The sequence below is a fragment of the Struthio camelus genome, chromosome 2, assembly GCF_040807025.1.
Source record: "Struthio camelus isolate bStrCam1 chromosome 2, bStrCam1.hap1, whole genome shotgun sequence".
NCBI lineage: Eukaryota > Metazoa > Chordata > Aves > Struthioniformes > Struthionidae > Struthio > Struthio camelus.
In genome coordinates this window covers 16,699,062-16,713,945 of record NC_090943.1, presented here as the reverse complement: position 1 = coordinate 16,713,945, position 14,884 = coordinate 16,699,062, and the positions used below count along the sequence as shown (strand labels likewise).

Here is a 14,884-nt window from a genome sequence, read left to right as displayed (position 1 = left end):
CCTGGAGCACTGACTCAGTAACTCTGCCAGATGTGACCTATGCCTCCTTGACAAACTAAATGTGAAAGGTAATTCGTACATGTACCAAGGGTGAGTGACTCACTCTGAGTGGTGTTGACACAGGTGCACCAGTAAAATGTTGCTGTTCGTGCAGGCATGATAAACTGTGTGATTACAGGCAGCGTTGCTAGAAGTCACCTAATGTCAATGTTGACATACTAACTTTCCCCAATGTCCCCACCATGGCATAATGCGATCCTCCAAAAACTGCTCTTGGCTTAGCAGATAAGCGGCAGTGAGAAGCAAGGGTATAAAAGGCCAGATCACTGGACGTGCCTTTGTGAATACAGGGGTCTAAAACCAGAGTCCATCTCTTGTTGACAGATCGCATTTCTCCTTTATTTAGGTCCCTCAGGAACCCTCTCCTTGGATTCCACATCTGCAGGTGTGCTTGGAGCAAGCCGCAGGCACTGCCCACATGTCCTTCCCCTGGGTCAGCTTAGGTACCTCTCCCTCTCCGACTTTTGACACTCCCAATTTAATGAAAACTAAGTTACAGGATTTGGGGCATTACTAGATACCAGCTGGCTGGGGAGTTTGGGTAGGATGGCTCAGATGAAGCTCTTCAGATATGGCATAGAAGAATGACACAGGCAAGAGTTTGGTTGCAACAGGTCTGTGCTGGGCTATGAGCCTGTGTGGTAGCTTTCAATTTAGATGAGGATGCCCAGCTTCCTTAGAGACCATATTCAGGAGCCTTAGAGGATTTCCAATGCTTAACACAGCTCATTGATGGAAAACAGTCTAGTTTGTTGCAAGTATGAGTACTCTTATTTCACTATAGAAAATGTTTTCCCTGTGAATGTGCCAAACATATTACCCCCCACAGATTTGGCCACCTCCCACGTAAATGCAGTATGCAAGAGAGAGAGATCTGAAGGCATCTAGTCAGTTCAGGTGTTTTTGTCCTTCAGCAGACACTGATAGGCAATGGTTGAGCTATCAAATTAATATTCAGAACACTTCATGGCATATTTTGGAAGAGGTAGATATTAATGGGCACATAACCTGACCTGTTCCAATTTAGGAAATTACATTTTGCCTCTAATTAAATCTGCCCCTTACACGTTAGGTGGATATTTCTCTTCTCTCTCTGTCATTCCCTTGTCTCCTTGTCATATTTGGGAGGGTTATATTTTGGTTGCTGCTCCTCACTCCCACCAGTAGCTGCTGTACCAGGATAAAATATCCTGGAATGGCAAAGTATGCCATTCATAGCATAAAGTGCTCTGTATTCCTCCTGGAATCCAATAAAAGGTGCAGTATAAAATGTAAGTCAGGATCATTACTGCTTTATTAAATACAATGTGAGCATGGGATTGTCAGACTCCCTACACTCACACATGGCATCTCAATACCACCTTGCTGTGTTTTAAAGACGTTCAAACCAGTTTGCTGCAAGAAACAAACGCTATTTTCAGACGAGTTCCCTCACTAAAATGCCCTCCACACATTCTGACCCTTTATTGACGCTATGAAGAAACTGCAGGGTTAAATCAACTCTGAGGCTAAAAGGAACTCCATGGAGTTCTGGCATAAAAGGAGCCCCTCAGAGTAGATACTTCTGAGATGGAGAAACTGCGTGCATGTATGTGTATGAAATAGAGAGAGAATCTGAGGAGAGAGGGAGAGCAGAAGAGGGAGTGAAAGAAAGAGAAAGAGACTATATTGGAGATCATTTCATTTGTTCTCTGTAGGAGGTGTCACTGAGTCAGAAAATCTATTGCCTTCCTGCTTGACAATGTCTTTTCTTTCAACTGAAACCATTAATTAAGTCCATCCAAAGTTAGGAATATAGAATGTTAATCATCTAGATCGTCTTGTAGCCATGAGGCCATTCATCCATCCTAAGACAGGCTGGCTGCCAGAGCCAGAATGACAAATATTTCAAATGGGCTAAACATTAGGTGATATGGATCTCATGTTTTCAGTCTGGGACTCAACGTCTCCTTCAGTGTCTCTCTAGTTAAAGAGCTGGATGAGAAATAAAGGCAGCTCCTACTCTCAAAGCCACACCACATTTATCATGGTCCTTACATGTGGCTGTCTCTCTCACAGTTTCCACGGCATGCAGCCCGGTGAGCATCAGCCTTACAATGCACCTTACTATACAGGCAGGGTAATGCAGCTTTTCTTTTCAAAAACTAAGGATGGCCTCACAAGAATAATTGGCAAAAATATGCTGTGTGTTTGAATGCAACTCAGCCTTAGGCTCAGTACCACAGGACCTTGGGACTGAGCTCTTTTTAATACTTCTTTTCATAGCTGGGAAATGATGAACTAGGGTGTGAATACGCTAAAAGATGGCATATTAGACTGGTGTGAGTGTCTTAGCTTCCTCTGTGTAAGAGGGTAAACTGGTCAGCTTTATTTGGTGCAGAAATTAAAATGCAAATTTGTAACAGCATATGTACATTAACTCAAAAGTAAAAATGACTGTGTTCCCACAGCAACCGTAGCTTGTACCCTTTGTGTACGTACAGTGTTTTCTAATGCTGTACCTGATGATAACTTTCCTGCCTTAATATAAAGTTTATGTGGAACAAACTGAAGTTAAAGTTGCTCTGGGAGCCATAATTTTGAATTTCCTGACTTCTGTGTGTGTAAAATCACATTCATAATGCCATCTTAACACGGTTAATGTGTATCACTGAGAGATGTAAATGACCGCATGAGGAAATAACCACAACATCTCCATCAGAGCTCTGAGTTGCCACTACACTATTAGAAATAAATAAAAGTTTTTTGCTTGAAAGGGCTCACTTGTTAAAATAGATTATTCCATGGGCCATTCTCTCACTTGTTCTTGTCTTTCAGCCTTGGTCTTTATGAAAAATGGTACTGTATATACAAGCACTGAGAAACTTCAGGACACAATTTCAAGAGTGTAGCTTCTAAAAGACACCAAAGTAAATAGAGATATTTTTCAGGAAAGCTTGGTGTCCTTTGGATGTTGAATTCTTTCAAAAAATGTGACCCTGAGGGTCACCAAAAGAATTTCTGGGAGCCAAGAGTGGATTTGCAGACAGGGAAGATGGTGAACAAGAGGTCTGTGGCCCCAATTAGCAGTGTGCAGAACAGCAATAGCATGCAGTAGAAAAGAGACTTCACTACTGCGCTCCTCCTCATTAACAGTACAGCTGCCACCAAGTGTGTATGCTGAACACAGCTGAAAATCTGGCTCCAGTTTGGGTACATAAAAGCGAGCTGAAAATGTGGCACTGTCTGTGGGTGTTCTGCATTTGAAATTTGGGAGTTTTGAACTGTTTTGAAAATATGACCCTAAACATTGATGTTGAAAGCAATATTTGTTTCTGGAAAATTTAGCGTATTGCCTTTTTATTTATTATCTTGTTTTAGTTCAGTGTTCTCTAGCTTTAAATATATGAATTATTTATTTCCATCCAGCTATAAGGAAGGTGTATGCCAAAAAAATGATCTCACTACCACCTTTCTAGCTTTTGACTCAGAGAGCTATTGAAGGGAGGCTGTCTATAGGTCTGCTTAATCCTGGCCTGTCTCGGCTGAGCTTTCTCTGCTCCGCGTACAGCTATGTGGGCTCACTGGCCTTTACTGAACCCCTGGCGCAAGCATCCAGCAGGGCGTGCTTGCAAACAGTGTGGGCTTCCCCTCTCCCTTACCTCCCAAACACAATTTGTGAGAGCAGCAGCAATTTGACGCTTCCATCATCTGCTGCCCATGTGTACTCAGGTCCTTTCTGAGCCCACAGCTATCTCTTGGGAATGCAGAGCAAAGCACTAACCAAAATAAGCCAGGGACTCAGAAGGTTACAGTGCTGTTAGGGCAGTAACATTAAATCATACAGTAATTATTATCACAAAGAAAGAAAGCTAATGGTGTTAAGCAGGTCTAAGCAAACAGCTGATGAAGACTATCACGTTACACCCAGAGGAGTCAATCCTCAGCTGCAGCAAACTCATTGGATCCATAATGATTTACACCCATTGAATACATGCTCCACATTGGAATGACAAGAGTGATGAAACTTTCACCTTCAACCAATTTCCTGCATTCCCCCCATTCCTGAGAATTACAGTGCACTTTTTGATGAGAGTAAAAAAATTACAGCTTATGAACTATATAACAATGAATTGTTGCTCACCTCTTTTGAAAACTTCGTAACGGATAGAAAATCCTGCTCCATGAGTTTCATAGTCGGAAACAAATTTAATAAAAAGATATGGTCCTGAAGACACTAAAGGAGGGGGAGCAATTTTTCCACAGTACTTTCCCCATAAGCGTCCTTCAGCATTATCTCCATCAATCACTTCAACATAATCATACCTGGTAGATAAATGGAAGGAAGAAACTTTTAACTTCCAGGAAAGAAGGAGACCTAATTAATTTAGAAACCATAACACAACATAGATAATCAAGAAAAATGCTAGCTTGCCTGGAAAACGCATTACACTGAAAGATGTAAGCAAAATGAAATAATTAAAATGGACTACATTATGTCTGTAGACATCATCTGGCAACATGGAACTATTAGGAAGAATGGTGTCCATTATGCTTGCAGACAATGTCAGCTAAAGTAACCAATTAACAAAAAAAGGAAATCTCATGAGCACAATTCTGTATTATTAAATTGTGTTCCTTTGTCTGTGTAGTGTTGTTATCAATACATAATGCACAGCATTCTTTTCAAACTGTGAAGTTCTGTTATGAATTCAAAAATGTCTCTTTGGCTGGAGCTCTCTATGAACAATACTTTGATTTCCATATGCTCTCCTCCAAACATATGTCCACAGAATAATAAATAAATCCCTAAACATTAGATTTTGTTCAAACCTCACTATGTTTCACATCAATGATAGAAAAATCTCTCATTTTCCCTGCTAGTTGGACAAATAGTTTTGAGCAAATCTCGAAAACCACACACCAACCACAGCACTTGATTTTCCTTAGACAAAACTTGTTCCATTACAAATCATCTTTGTTTAGGTGTTTGAATGATGCTATAATATTCATACTTGTACAGCGTTTGATTATTGAATAATCTGGGCTAAATCCTCCTCTGGTTACTTGCTTGATTCTTCAGGAATTAATAAGAAAAAGTAAAAATGTGCAATAATAATTGGCAATAAAAGCTGGCCTGAGAGAACAGTCACGTTAAAGTTCCTCAGCTCTGTGACCAGAAATGCCAACATGTAGGGTTTGGTCTCACAGATTTGATTTCAGGAGGAATGAGGAGTGCCCAGCAGCTTGGCGCACTGAGCCAGCTGAGAGAATACAAATGAGAATGATAGTCACGGAGAGGTGCAAGCTGCAGGTGCAGACACAGGTCTCTTTTTAAAGTTTATTAACTGATGATTTCACTCAGTCCTGGACAAGAAGAAGGATAGACATAATTTGTAGAATGGGATTCATCTTTTCCTAAAATGTGGTGGCATATGGAGCCTAGGTTTTGCTCTGGGTCTCCTCCTGGCTGTAGTGAAAGGCTTTTCTTTGCCCGTATTTCTTTGTGTTTCAGCCATGCCGCCGTTTTATTTAACAAGTAGCTGTTAGCCAGACAATCTCATTTACTTTAAATTATCTTACTACAACTGCCATTAAAATGTTGCCATTAATTTGTTTAGACCTTTATTCTACTGTTATGTGCACTGAAATGTCCTGAGAATATTAATATAAAAAGAAGAGCTAAAAACGACAGTACAATAAAGTGTATCTGACATTTTTAAAGAGATCAAAGGAAAAAAATGTCTTCATGATGACCAGTGTCATCTTTAACAACCCTGTTGCAAACTGCCTAGGGCACATTACTTATGTTTACATGAAGTCCCATGAGATAAATGCAAAGATGATATCACTAGTTAAAATGGACAGCTTAAGGCTCTTTAAATTAAAAATGACATTACCTCATGAGTCAAAATTGTATGCCAGCTTTGGTGTATATCAAGTAGAAAATAAAGCTGACACTGATGGAACTGTAAGCATTAACATATGTGAAATATTGTGTTAACTGCATTTCCTCTTATGTACTTGATTTTTCTAGTAGCAATTGCTCAACTACTTAGCTTCACTGTCCCATTTCAAACTGATGGAAATACAAAGAGGAATTGTTCATTTCTGAGATAATTTTAGAGATGCTTAAAGTAGCAGCACTTTTTTTAATTAGACCTCTGTCTTTTTATGATATATTTATATAAAAGGATCTGAAAGTTGGGAGGAGAGTTTTTAAAAGACCTCAGAATTGTTCTACTTTGGTTATATGCCTTTCAAAATATACTTAAGAACACCAGTGCTATGTTCCCTGGAAGACCTACTGGATGTATTCAAGGATGTGGATTGCCAGCTTTCAGACTTCAGGGAAAAAATGAGTGTTGAGAGTTTTTAGCAAGATAACTTTCTCCGAATAATTAATGATCATAAAAAAGAAAGAGTAATCACATAAAACCAGAGCACTTTAAACACTTTGATTCAAGGAATTTTCTTCTAGCTCAAGAGCAGATGCTTAAGGCTATTTGTGTGTTTTACATCATCTGAAACTAGCAGGATTCAGACATTTAAGTCCCTTTCAGAATCTGAATGACAGTCTTTGCTCTTGTCTCTGATGTTATTACTTCACCAGTTTCTCAGTCACCATTCATTGCTCAAGCCTCGACAATAGCTGGATTTTCAAATGAGTATCAAGAAGAACCCTACTTCTGAATTATTAAATGATATAAACAATTTTAATAAAAAATGCTAATCAGATTTTAACATGACTTTTTAATATTTGTATAAAGGAAAAACAAAGGGTGTGAATTCAGCATTTTTCTTCTGCTATGCTTTAAAAAATAAGCAATTACCTATGGTCGTACTAAATCTCTTGTATACAGCCAAAAAACCATTGACAAATAAGTACCAACTCTGCTATTATATGAAGTAATATTCTGCAAAAAAATACTCAAATTAAATTCTGTCACTTTCCCAAGTTTTCTCCTCTGTATCTATAGTCTGCCTGCACCTTTCCATTGTCCCTTACAGTGACAGAATTGTAATTTACAGTGGTCTTTTTGGCTGCTGTGCAGTTGAAAATAACACAGTTTGGTTATTAAAAGGTTATCTTCCAATGGCAAGTTGGAATGAGCAAGTTTCAGCTCATACAGACCTACTGAAGATTGGAGGATTTTTTCTATTTTTTTTCCTTTTGCTTTGAAAAATTATATATGGACAGAAAAGAAGTTTAGCTATGGGACAAGAGTTATGAACTAAGATTCGAAAAAGGAAGGGTTTAGAGATCGGCCCCACTATCTTCATATTCTGTGGATCACGTCTTTCACTTGGCAACTAACAAACGGATTTGGATTCTCCCACACTGGCAGCAACATCCACTATCTGGGCTGCAGTAAATGGGTATAGTGTCTTTTTCTTAGGGAAATCAAATTACTCTCGATTTTACTAGTTTATATTTGAAAACCAAAGGCCTGCTGTCGTTTTTGCACTTTTCAAAATCTTACCAGAGACCGCAGTGTATCACAAACAACAGTTCTTGTAAATAGGAGGAAGTAGAGTCACAATGTGAAACTGGAGCTGCTGCCACGCAAGCTCAGAAAGCAGCTTGCCTCTCCCTCTGGACTTGGTACCAGCCCTTCTCCATAAGTTTGTCAGGAGAAGGTGCCATGCCAGGGGTGCAGTTGGCACGCTGGCACCCCTGCGAGGAGACTGAATGTGTCACCTCCGCAGCACCCAGACAGCCTTGGCGCGCAGCCCAGAATACTGAGTTTGCAAATTTGGATTTCCCAGTTGGCAATTCTTTGCTCAGCTACTACTGCCAATGGTGTGGCAAATGTTTCTTGTAATGTTATAGGCCTTTGGGGTTTATGGCACAGAGATGTAAATATAAACATGGCGCTAACCATTAGTTCAAGTTTCAGGTGAAAGAGTCGAGCACGAGTTCATGTGCAAAAACAGGAAAGGCCTGTTCGTAACAGTGGGTAATCAGTAGATATTTCTTGGAGCCACTATGTTAAGGCAACATACCGTGATGCAAAAAACATTCTGTTTTTGCTTGTCTGGGTCTTCCTGGATATCCCATTTCTATTCTCTTTCTGCTATCACTGCAGCAAAGCTCTCTGCACTACGAGGACTGTACGTGGCTCTCTCTCGAGTGGAAGCTTGCTGAAAAGCTCTGCAGAGATCTCGCACTCCCCCCACTCCTCCCCACTGGTGCCTGAACATGCTATTACTAGACAGTCCTAATTTTATGCTTCAGTAAGACAATGTCTGGGAAAAATTCCCACTGGAACGATGAGTGAATCTAGAATTCCTCCATGAGTTCTTGAAGGAATTGCTAAATGCTTGTTCTGTTTTTGGAAAGCGTTAAGTTATGGCTTCAAGGAAAAGGCCAAGTTATACCTATAAAAAAAGAGCACTAGGCAATGAAAAACATAGACAGCTGCAAGATACTGATTTTGGTGAATTCTTCATTTCCAGGTTCTAGTCGGTTATTACAGTGTTTGTGTCTGTTTTCAGTTCTGAATATGCTGGTGACCCCTGAAATGCACCACAGCATGCTATATACTATAGAAAGTAAAGAGAAACTGCTCCGAAACATTATCTGCTGCAGAAGTCAGCCACTGTACCAAGGTATGCTCAGCTTCTACAGATTTTCCTGTTATTAAGGCAGCAAGATCTTACGCTATTACTTACTGTTTACTGCATTTCTTTCCAAGACGCAGCAGAACAGAGTTGAAATCTAAATATCTGCCATTTTATCTCATGAAACAATCAGTGAAACCTATACAACTATAATTCATAGCTGAACATGCCATATTTTTCTGCAGCCAACTATTGTATGAATCTGTAGGCTGGTTATGGGTATTTGGGTTATTCATCTGTTAGAATGGAAAAAGGTTGCGCCTCACCTCTCCAGCTCCACTTCCACCAGGCTGCTAAGTCTCTCCCTGTTACAAATTATCTACCCTGGTCCAACTGTCTGTGGTTCTGAGAATTTTGTTTTTTGGTATGCCTGCTTCTTTTGCCTGTTTTTTTTTTTTATTCCTCACACAACTCCATTTTAGCTGAACAGAAGGCATTGCAACAGGAAATCTAAATAAAGAGTTTCAAATTGGTCTGCATTGTGGATTTGTGCCCCATTAGTGAGTGATGGTTAGCAGTGTGGGATTTACTGCAGCGCTTGTGACACAAGGCTATCCGTATCCCAGAGCTAAAAGCTTAAGAACTGCAGGCACTCAAGGGATACCAACCATAATCCCAGTTTATTAGCAACAAGAAAAACAAGTACATGCGATTAAAAAAAAAATTAAGCATAACCCCAAATAGGTTGCTTTTCTGCCCTTAACCTCAGCGTCTGTCAGGTTTCTCTCCCTCAGAGCCTTCACACAGCCTGGCTGCTCTCCGGACACTCCCATTTCCCAGCCTGGTTGCCCGTCCCATGGGTTTCGGATGGGGCAGCAGCCTGCTGTGTAGCATGTGTCAGCCTTCCCAGGCAGAGGAGACTCTCTGAGCAGGTGTCTCCCCGGAGGGGACTGCCACAGGGGCATGCCTGGCACACAGCCCGGAGGCGCCAAAGTCCTACTTGCAGCTGAAAGCACACTTTGATGGCGATTAAGAAGCAGGGGCCCCTCAGATGATCCTGGATGACTGCTGTAGTTGGTACAAGCTACAAGCCCAAAGTGGGGCATAAGAAATCCCCGAGCATGCAGTAGCTTAGGAATTACAGGGAACAAAAGATTTAATTGCCTTTTTAGCCTCTTCCACTGGGATGCAAGGTGTGCGTGGTGTCACATCGTCCTGCATGACAAATTCCTGCCTAGCTGCTCACTCCCAACACCCACCGCTGGCTTCCCAATGGAGGTCTCAGACTCCTTCATCCTGTCAAATCAACTGTTTGGGTGGACATGCCTTTGACAGGATGAGTGAAGTCACCAAATTTTTTATGTTTTTTTCCTTTTTTAAATCTATAAAAACACCCAGGAGATCATTCCTCAGAGTGTGGACACTCACACAGTTGAACAGGCGCTGCGGAGGCAGTGTAGTCCCCGCGGGAAGGACGGAGGTGGGAAGGAGCGCCTATGGCGGGAGCTTGTCACGCTGGTTCTGCTTGGGCAGGATGCATGGTGAATCAAGCACCCTCAGAGAGACAGAGTGTCGTTTGAACCCCACAGTTCTCTAAAGTGATGGATATTTAATTAACTAATTTGCAATTGATTAATGATTTGTAGCGTACTGAAATCCCTGTCAGTCTGGGGGACTTTTGTTTCCGTTAGTCTTTTGTGAGTTAGGAGCTGGTGTTTTTATGGTCTTCACCCAGGGCCAAAACTCACTGAAGTCACTCATACAAAGGTCCTGTCAGCCTCAGAGATTTCTGGGAATAAGGCCATTGGGATTTGGCCACTGTTCAGAAATTTACTAATGCCATTAGTGGGTCTCCATTAAGAATGAACTAGTGAGGGTCTATTTTAGTACAAAGACAATACTGTAGTGAAAAGAGAAAAGATGTAACAAAGACATTGAAGAAGATCTACAGTTACTCACTGTAACCATTTGATTGTGACTAACGTTAGCAACAGTTTTGTTATTAGACTGGTTTCTGGAATTGTCTGGTACTTTACAATTTGACCTTCCACTTAAAAATTAAGCTTTTTAATTCTCTGCAAGGTACAAAAAACTGAAATGCAACATACCTTGACCAAAGGTAAAAGTGCAAAACCCAGAAGTAATAAAAATAATCACTACTATTTAAAAATCCGATCATTTTTCATCTTATCATCTGCTTCTGGTCATTTGGCTTGTGGGTTTTGAATACCGGGGACTGGCAGAAGTGAAGATTTAAACTAAACAAGCAAGATTATATCTGCACTTTTATCTATACTGCTCCACTGAGAACAGTAGACAGATCTTTAGCTGCTGCAAATGAGATTAGCTCCTTTATGTCAATGGATCTAAGCCAGTTTACACTGATATATGGTGTGAGTGATGACAGAAAATTGTTCCTTGTATTTACTTAGTCCTGTTCTATTTATATGAAATAAACCCTGGAAAATTATTTAACAAAAATGTGAACATCAGGATTCACCCCAGGAATGAATGTAATAATGTCATGCAGCAAATGAGGAAGAATTAGAAGCTGTGGACCAGGTTTTGCCATTTGAGTAGTTCAATGTCCTACGGGAAGTAAAAGCAAAATTCATCTGCTAAGTTATTCAGCATATCTGTCTGCAAAAAACATTTTACCAATGAGAAGATTTAATCTTGAAGTTAGGGCAAACTCCGCTGATTTCATTATTTGCCAGGTAGTGTAATAAATTATAATATAATGATCCCAGTATATAAAAATGAAAATCTCTTCTGGGAAGAAACTATCAATTTTAAGCCTCTTTAGTGGGGAACTTCAGTTCATAACTTTCTGGCATAGAAAAATGCTATCTTTTCAGGGAAAAACGTTTCTGTCTGTCAAATAAGACAAATTTACAAATCCATGACTTCCACTTTAAGTGGGGGAAAAAGAAACACTTTGCAGTTTAAAGACTTCAGAGATGAGGGAGCTTTCTAGTGTCAAACTGGTGAAGTTTAGTATTTATAGGAAATTCACATGCCTCTAATTACTGCAAACTCAGTTCCCAAGTAAAATATGCCATCTGGAAGATATTAGAGTCATTTACAACTTGTTCACCTCCCTATTTCACTGCAAAATCTTACCTCTTGCCAACTTCCCAGTGTTCTTCACAAAATAAAATGCAGTCTAATTTTTACTCATTGTTTCACAGTTACTTTATCCACCTTGAGCAAGTTAAACATTTAAGAAACTGGGGAAAAAAAAATCCATTTCTTTCTTTTTAACTAATTTTCTTATCACTCACTATACTTCCAGTTTATATATATATATATATATACATAGCATGTGTGTATATATATATATATATATATATATATATAAAAATAGATGTAATATTTCAGGTATGAGCACTACGCCTTACTTTGTTGTTAAGCCACTAAGGATACGTAGTTAGATTTGGAAAATATTGTAAGTGATAAGACAGAGGAAGAAGATAGCATGGATGGTCATCTAGCACGTGAGTAGGCTCTTGCAAGCCAAAACATTTATTTCCAGAATTCATTAAACAACAGTTCAGAAACACTCAATTATATAGCTTTGTTTTTGGGTTTTCTGACCTCCCTTGAGAGATCCATCAATCAGAAAACTTCTCGTTAGTTGAGTAACTTCATGCAAGCATGCCAGTCTGTTTATAAGTGAAGCTTTGCAACACTCCTCTGAGGTAAAGTTGTCGTTCTCATTGTGCATATGTGGAGACGGAAAGGAGAGACCAAATGCCAACACTTTTCCAGAAATGCTACAAAAAGCCAGGAACAAAGCCTAGACAGCCAGATAAAAAGCGCTTTAAATGTAAGAGCCTGATCCAGCCCTTCCTGAAATAATGGAAAGATTCCTAGCAGCTTCTGTGGGTTTTGGGTAAAACTCCGTAACAGCAGCTTGAAACTTGGAAGTTTTCTTAAGCCAAAGAATGACTGTGAGAAGGGGCTGCAGAGCCTCATGCAGTACAGTTTTTAAAAAATAAATACATTTGCGTGATTTCTGTAAGAGAGCTAGACTTACATACAGACACTCATGCATACACATGCGTTCATGCTGCTGCAAGGAGTCAGACACTCTCTGTATGCCACTATATCCATTAAGCATTGTTTTTATGTGCCTAACTAGTTTAATGATTTCTGGTTGGATTAGTGCTGCTAGCATGTACTGCTGAACTCACTAAAAAGCCATCCTAATTGGTAAGTTATGGAACCCCCAGCTTTGCGTCCCTGAATACCTAAAGAACAGAGAAGGGCCTGCTCCGAGCCAAGATCAGAATCTTTTGTGATTTCTTTTTCTTTCCCCGAAAACAGAAAAGGAATCCTTCAAAGCGATGGCAACCTTATAGCACTCCATTTGGGAGTTTTGAACTCCTGATTAATTTGTAATTATCCTGTTGGGATCTATGTGGTATATCAATCATAACCTTAGGAACTCAACTTTTAAAAGTATTAGGTAGACATTAGCTTTTCACAGAAACTGTGAAAGTTCAGAACATAAAACAAGATCCATGCCTTTGAAACTCACATATTTGTCCCTTGTGGGCTGTCTATAGTCTCTCTGAGCAACCCCCATAATTAATGAAACTAAAAGAGGCTAAAGGAGAAAGGAAATTGCAGGCATACATATCAGCTGTAGAACACAACCATGCCCTGAAGCTCTGCAAATGCAGTAAAATGACGGTATTTATTCAGTTGTTTACATTTAGAAACTATATTAAGAGAGTATTACGGATGCAGTGTTGGGTACTCAAAACTCAGTATTTCCCAACGTTGTTCCCTCTGTCCTGGTTTTTGCATCACGTTCCTTTTGGGCAGACCATTGGTCAAGTGAAAAATCTACCGTGGGATCAGTGCCTTTGTACACATAGCACATTGATATAAATGATTCCTATGTGTCTTCCTGCCTAAAAAGTGTGACACATGTAAATAAGTGCACTGATTTTTGCTGAAACTATATCTAAAAAAAGTACGTAATCACCCAACTAGTCTAGAGTGTAATGCATACTTAAAAAGAAACAGAGTTTTTGGAGAATATACCGCTACACTGCCGACATTTTTGATTTGTAAGTGCTTAATCATGTACACATATTAAAGCTTTTCCTCTTTTTTTTATAAGGAGATACAGACTTTCTTAAGTTATCATCAAAGAAAAAAAAAATTGAAATATAAAAAGAAGATCAAAACTTTCAAGGCCTTGCTGGCCTGAAAACAAAGTCCTAGCGTGTGCAAAATGTGTGGAATTATTAGCTAAATATTGTCATAACGCCGAGAAGATCTTCAGCAGTCTTTTGCAAAACTTAAGAGATGAAAACCGTCTCTCTCTACTTCTTTCATACAATATAAACTTGGAAAAACAAAGTGTCTGGCCAGAGCACCTAGAAGGCTTCTCTGGCACCCAAGGCGCACTGACCTGACTAAGAAGCGTTTGTAGTTCAGAGACAGCGCACTGACTTGCACGTCTGCGCGTTTGCTGGCAGGCCGGTATCTCTGCACAGAATCGCTTGGTTGCGTACATTGCCATTTTAGCAAACAGCCCCGAAGCAGCATGAGTAATACGCAGAACGCATCTTTCAAGAGGCCACGGCTTTGTGAAATCTAAATGATATTTCACAAGAGCAGTGCAAGGAAGGCACTTCCAAATTTCAGGCTTCTATTCCCAGTAAGTGTGGCTGAAGAGCTGCCTGAAAAAGTCCCACGGTTCTTCTTCTTCTATTCTGCAATGGGAACATGAGTATGAATGTATGTGTGTTTGTCTGTGTGTGTATGTATTTGTATTCTTTATACTAAAAAAGATATGAATCATTTTAGCTCAGTCTTTCCAAAGAAATTCATTCTCAAGCAGAGAACAAGCTTGGGAAACTTTCAGCATGGAAGATGTTAAATGCGAAGCAAGTAAAACAAGGGGGAACAGGGAATTACAGTGGAAAGCATTATGCAAACTCAAAAAAGTTTATGCTCTTGAAATCTACACTGAGAAATTCAATAGCATCCTCAACACCATTTTCTTATAAAGTATGAGGATACTCAACATTTATTACAAACAGATTGCTATTTCTCTTAAGCTCAGTTTAGTACAAAATTACAGTACTTTGTGTTTGTAATGGAGCTCACAGTTAAACGGTACCAATTTGAAACATCAGTATATAAAAGTTTGTCCCATTGCGCAATTTTATTACCATTTTATTGTATCATTGAACTAAAAAGTATACATAACTTCAGTGAATTTGTTTTTATTATGATAAAATATACCAAAGATGTTTAA

At 39.6% G+C, this 14,884-nt stretch overlaps 1 protein-coding gene across 4 annotated transcripts in view; it reads right to left on the bottom strand.

The window, feature by feature from the left end:
* NRP1 (neuropilin 1) overlaps nt 1-14,884 on the bottom strand; it is a 115,145-nt gene that overhangs the window by 63,745 nt on the left and 36,516 nt on the right. For all 4 annotated transcript variants that reach the window (XM_068934391.1, XM_068934392.1, XM_068934393.1 and 1 more), the window contains exon 4: nt 4,184-4,365. In XM_068934391.1, coding sequence (XP_068790492.1) covers nt 4,184-4,365 — 182 coding nt within the window. The remainder of the gene's footprint in view (nt 1-4,183; nt 4,366-14,884) is intronic.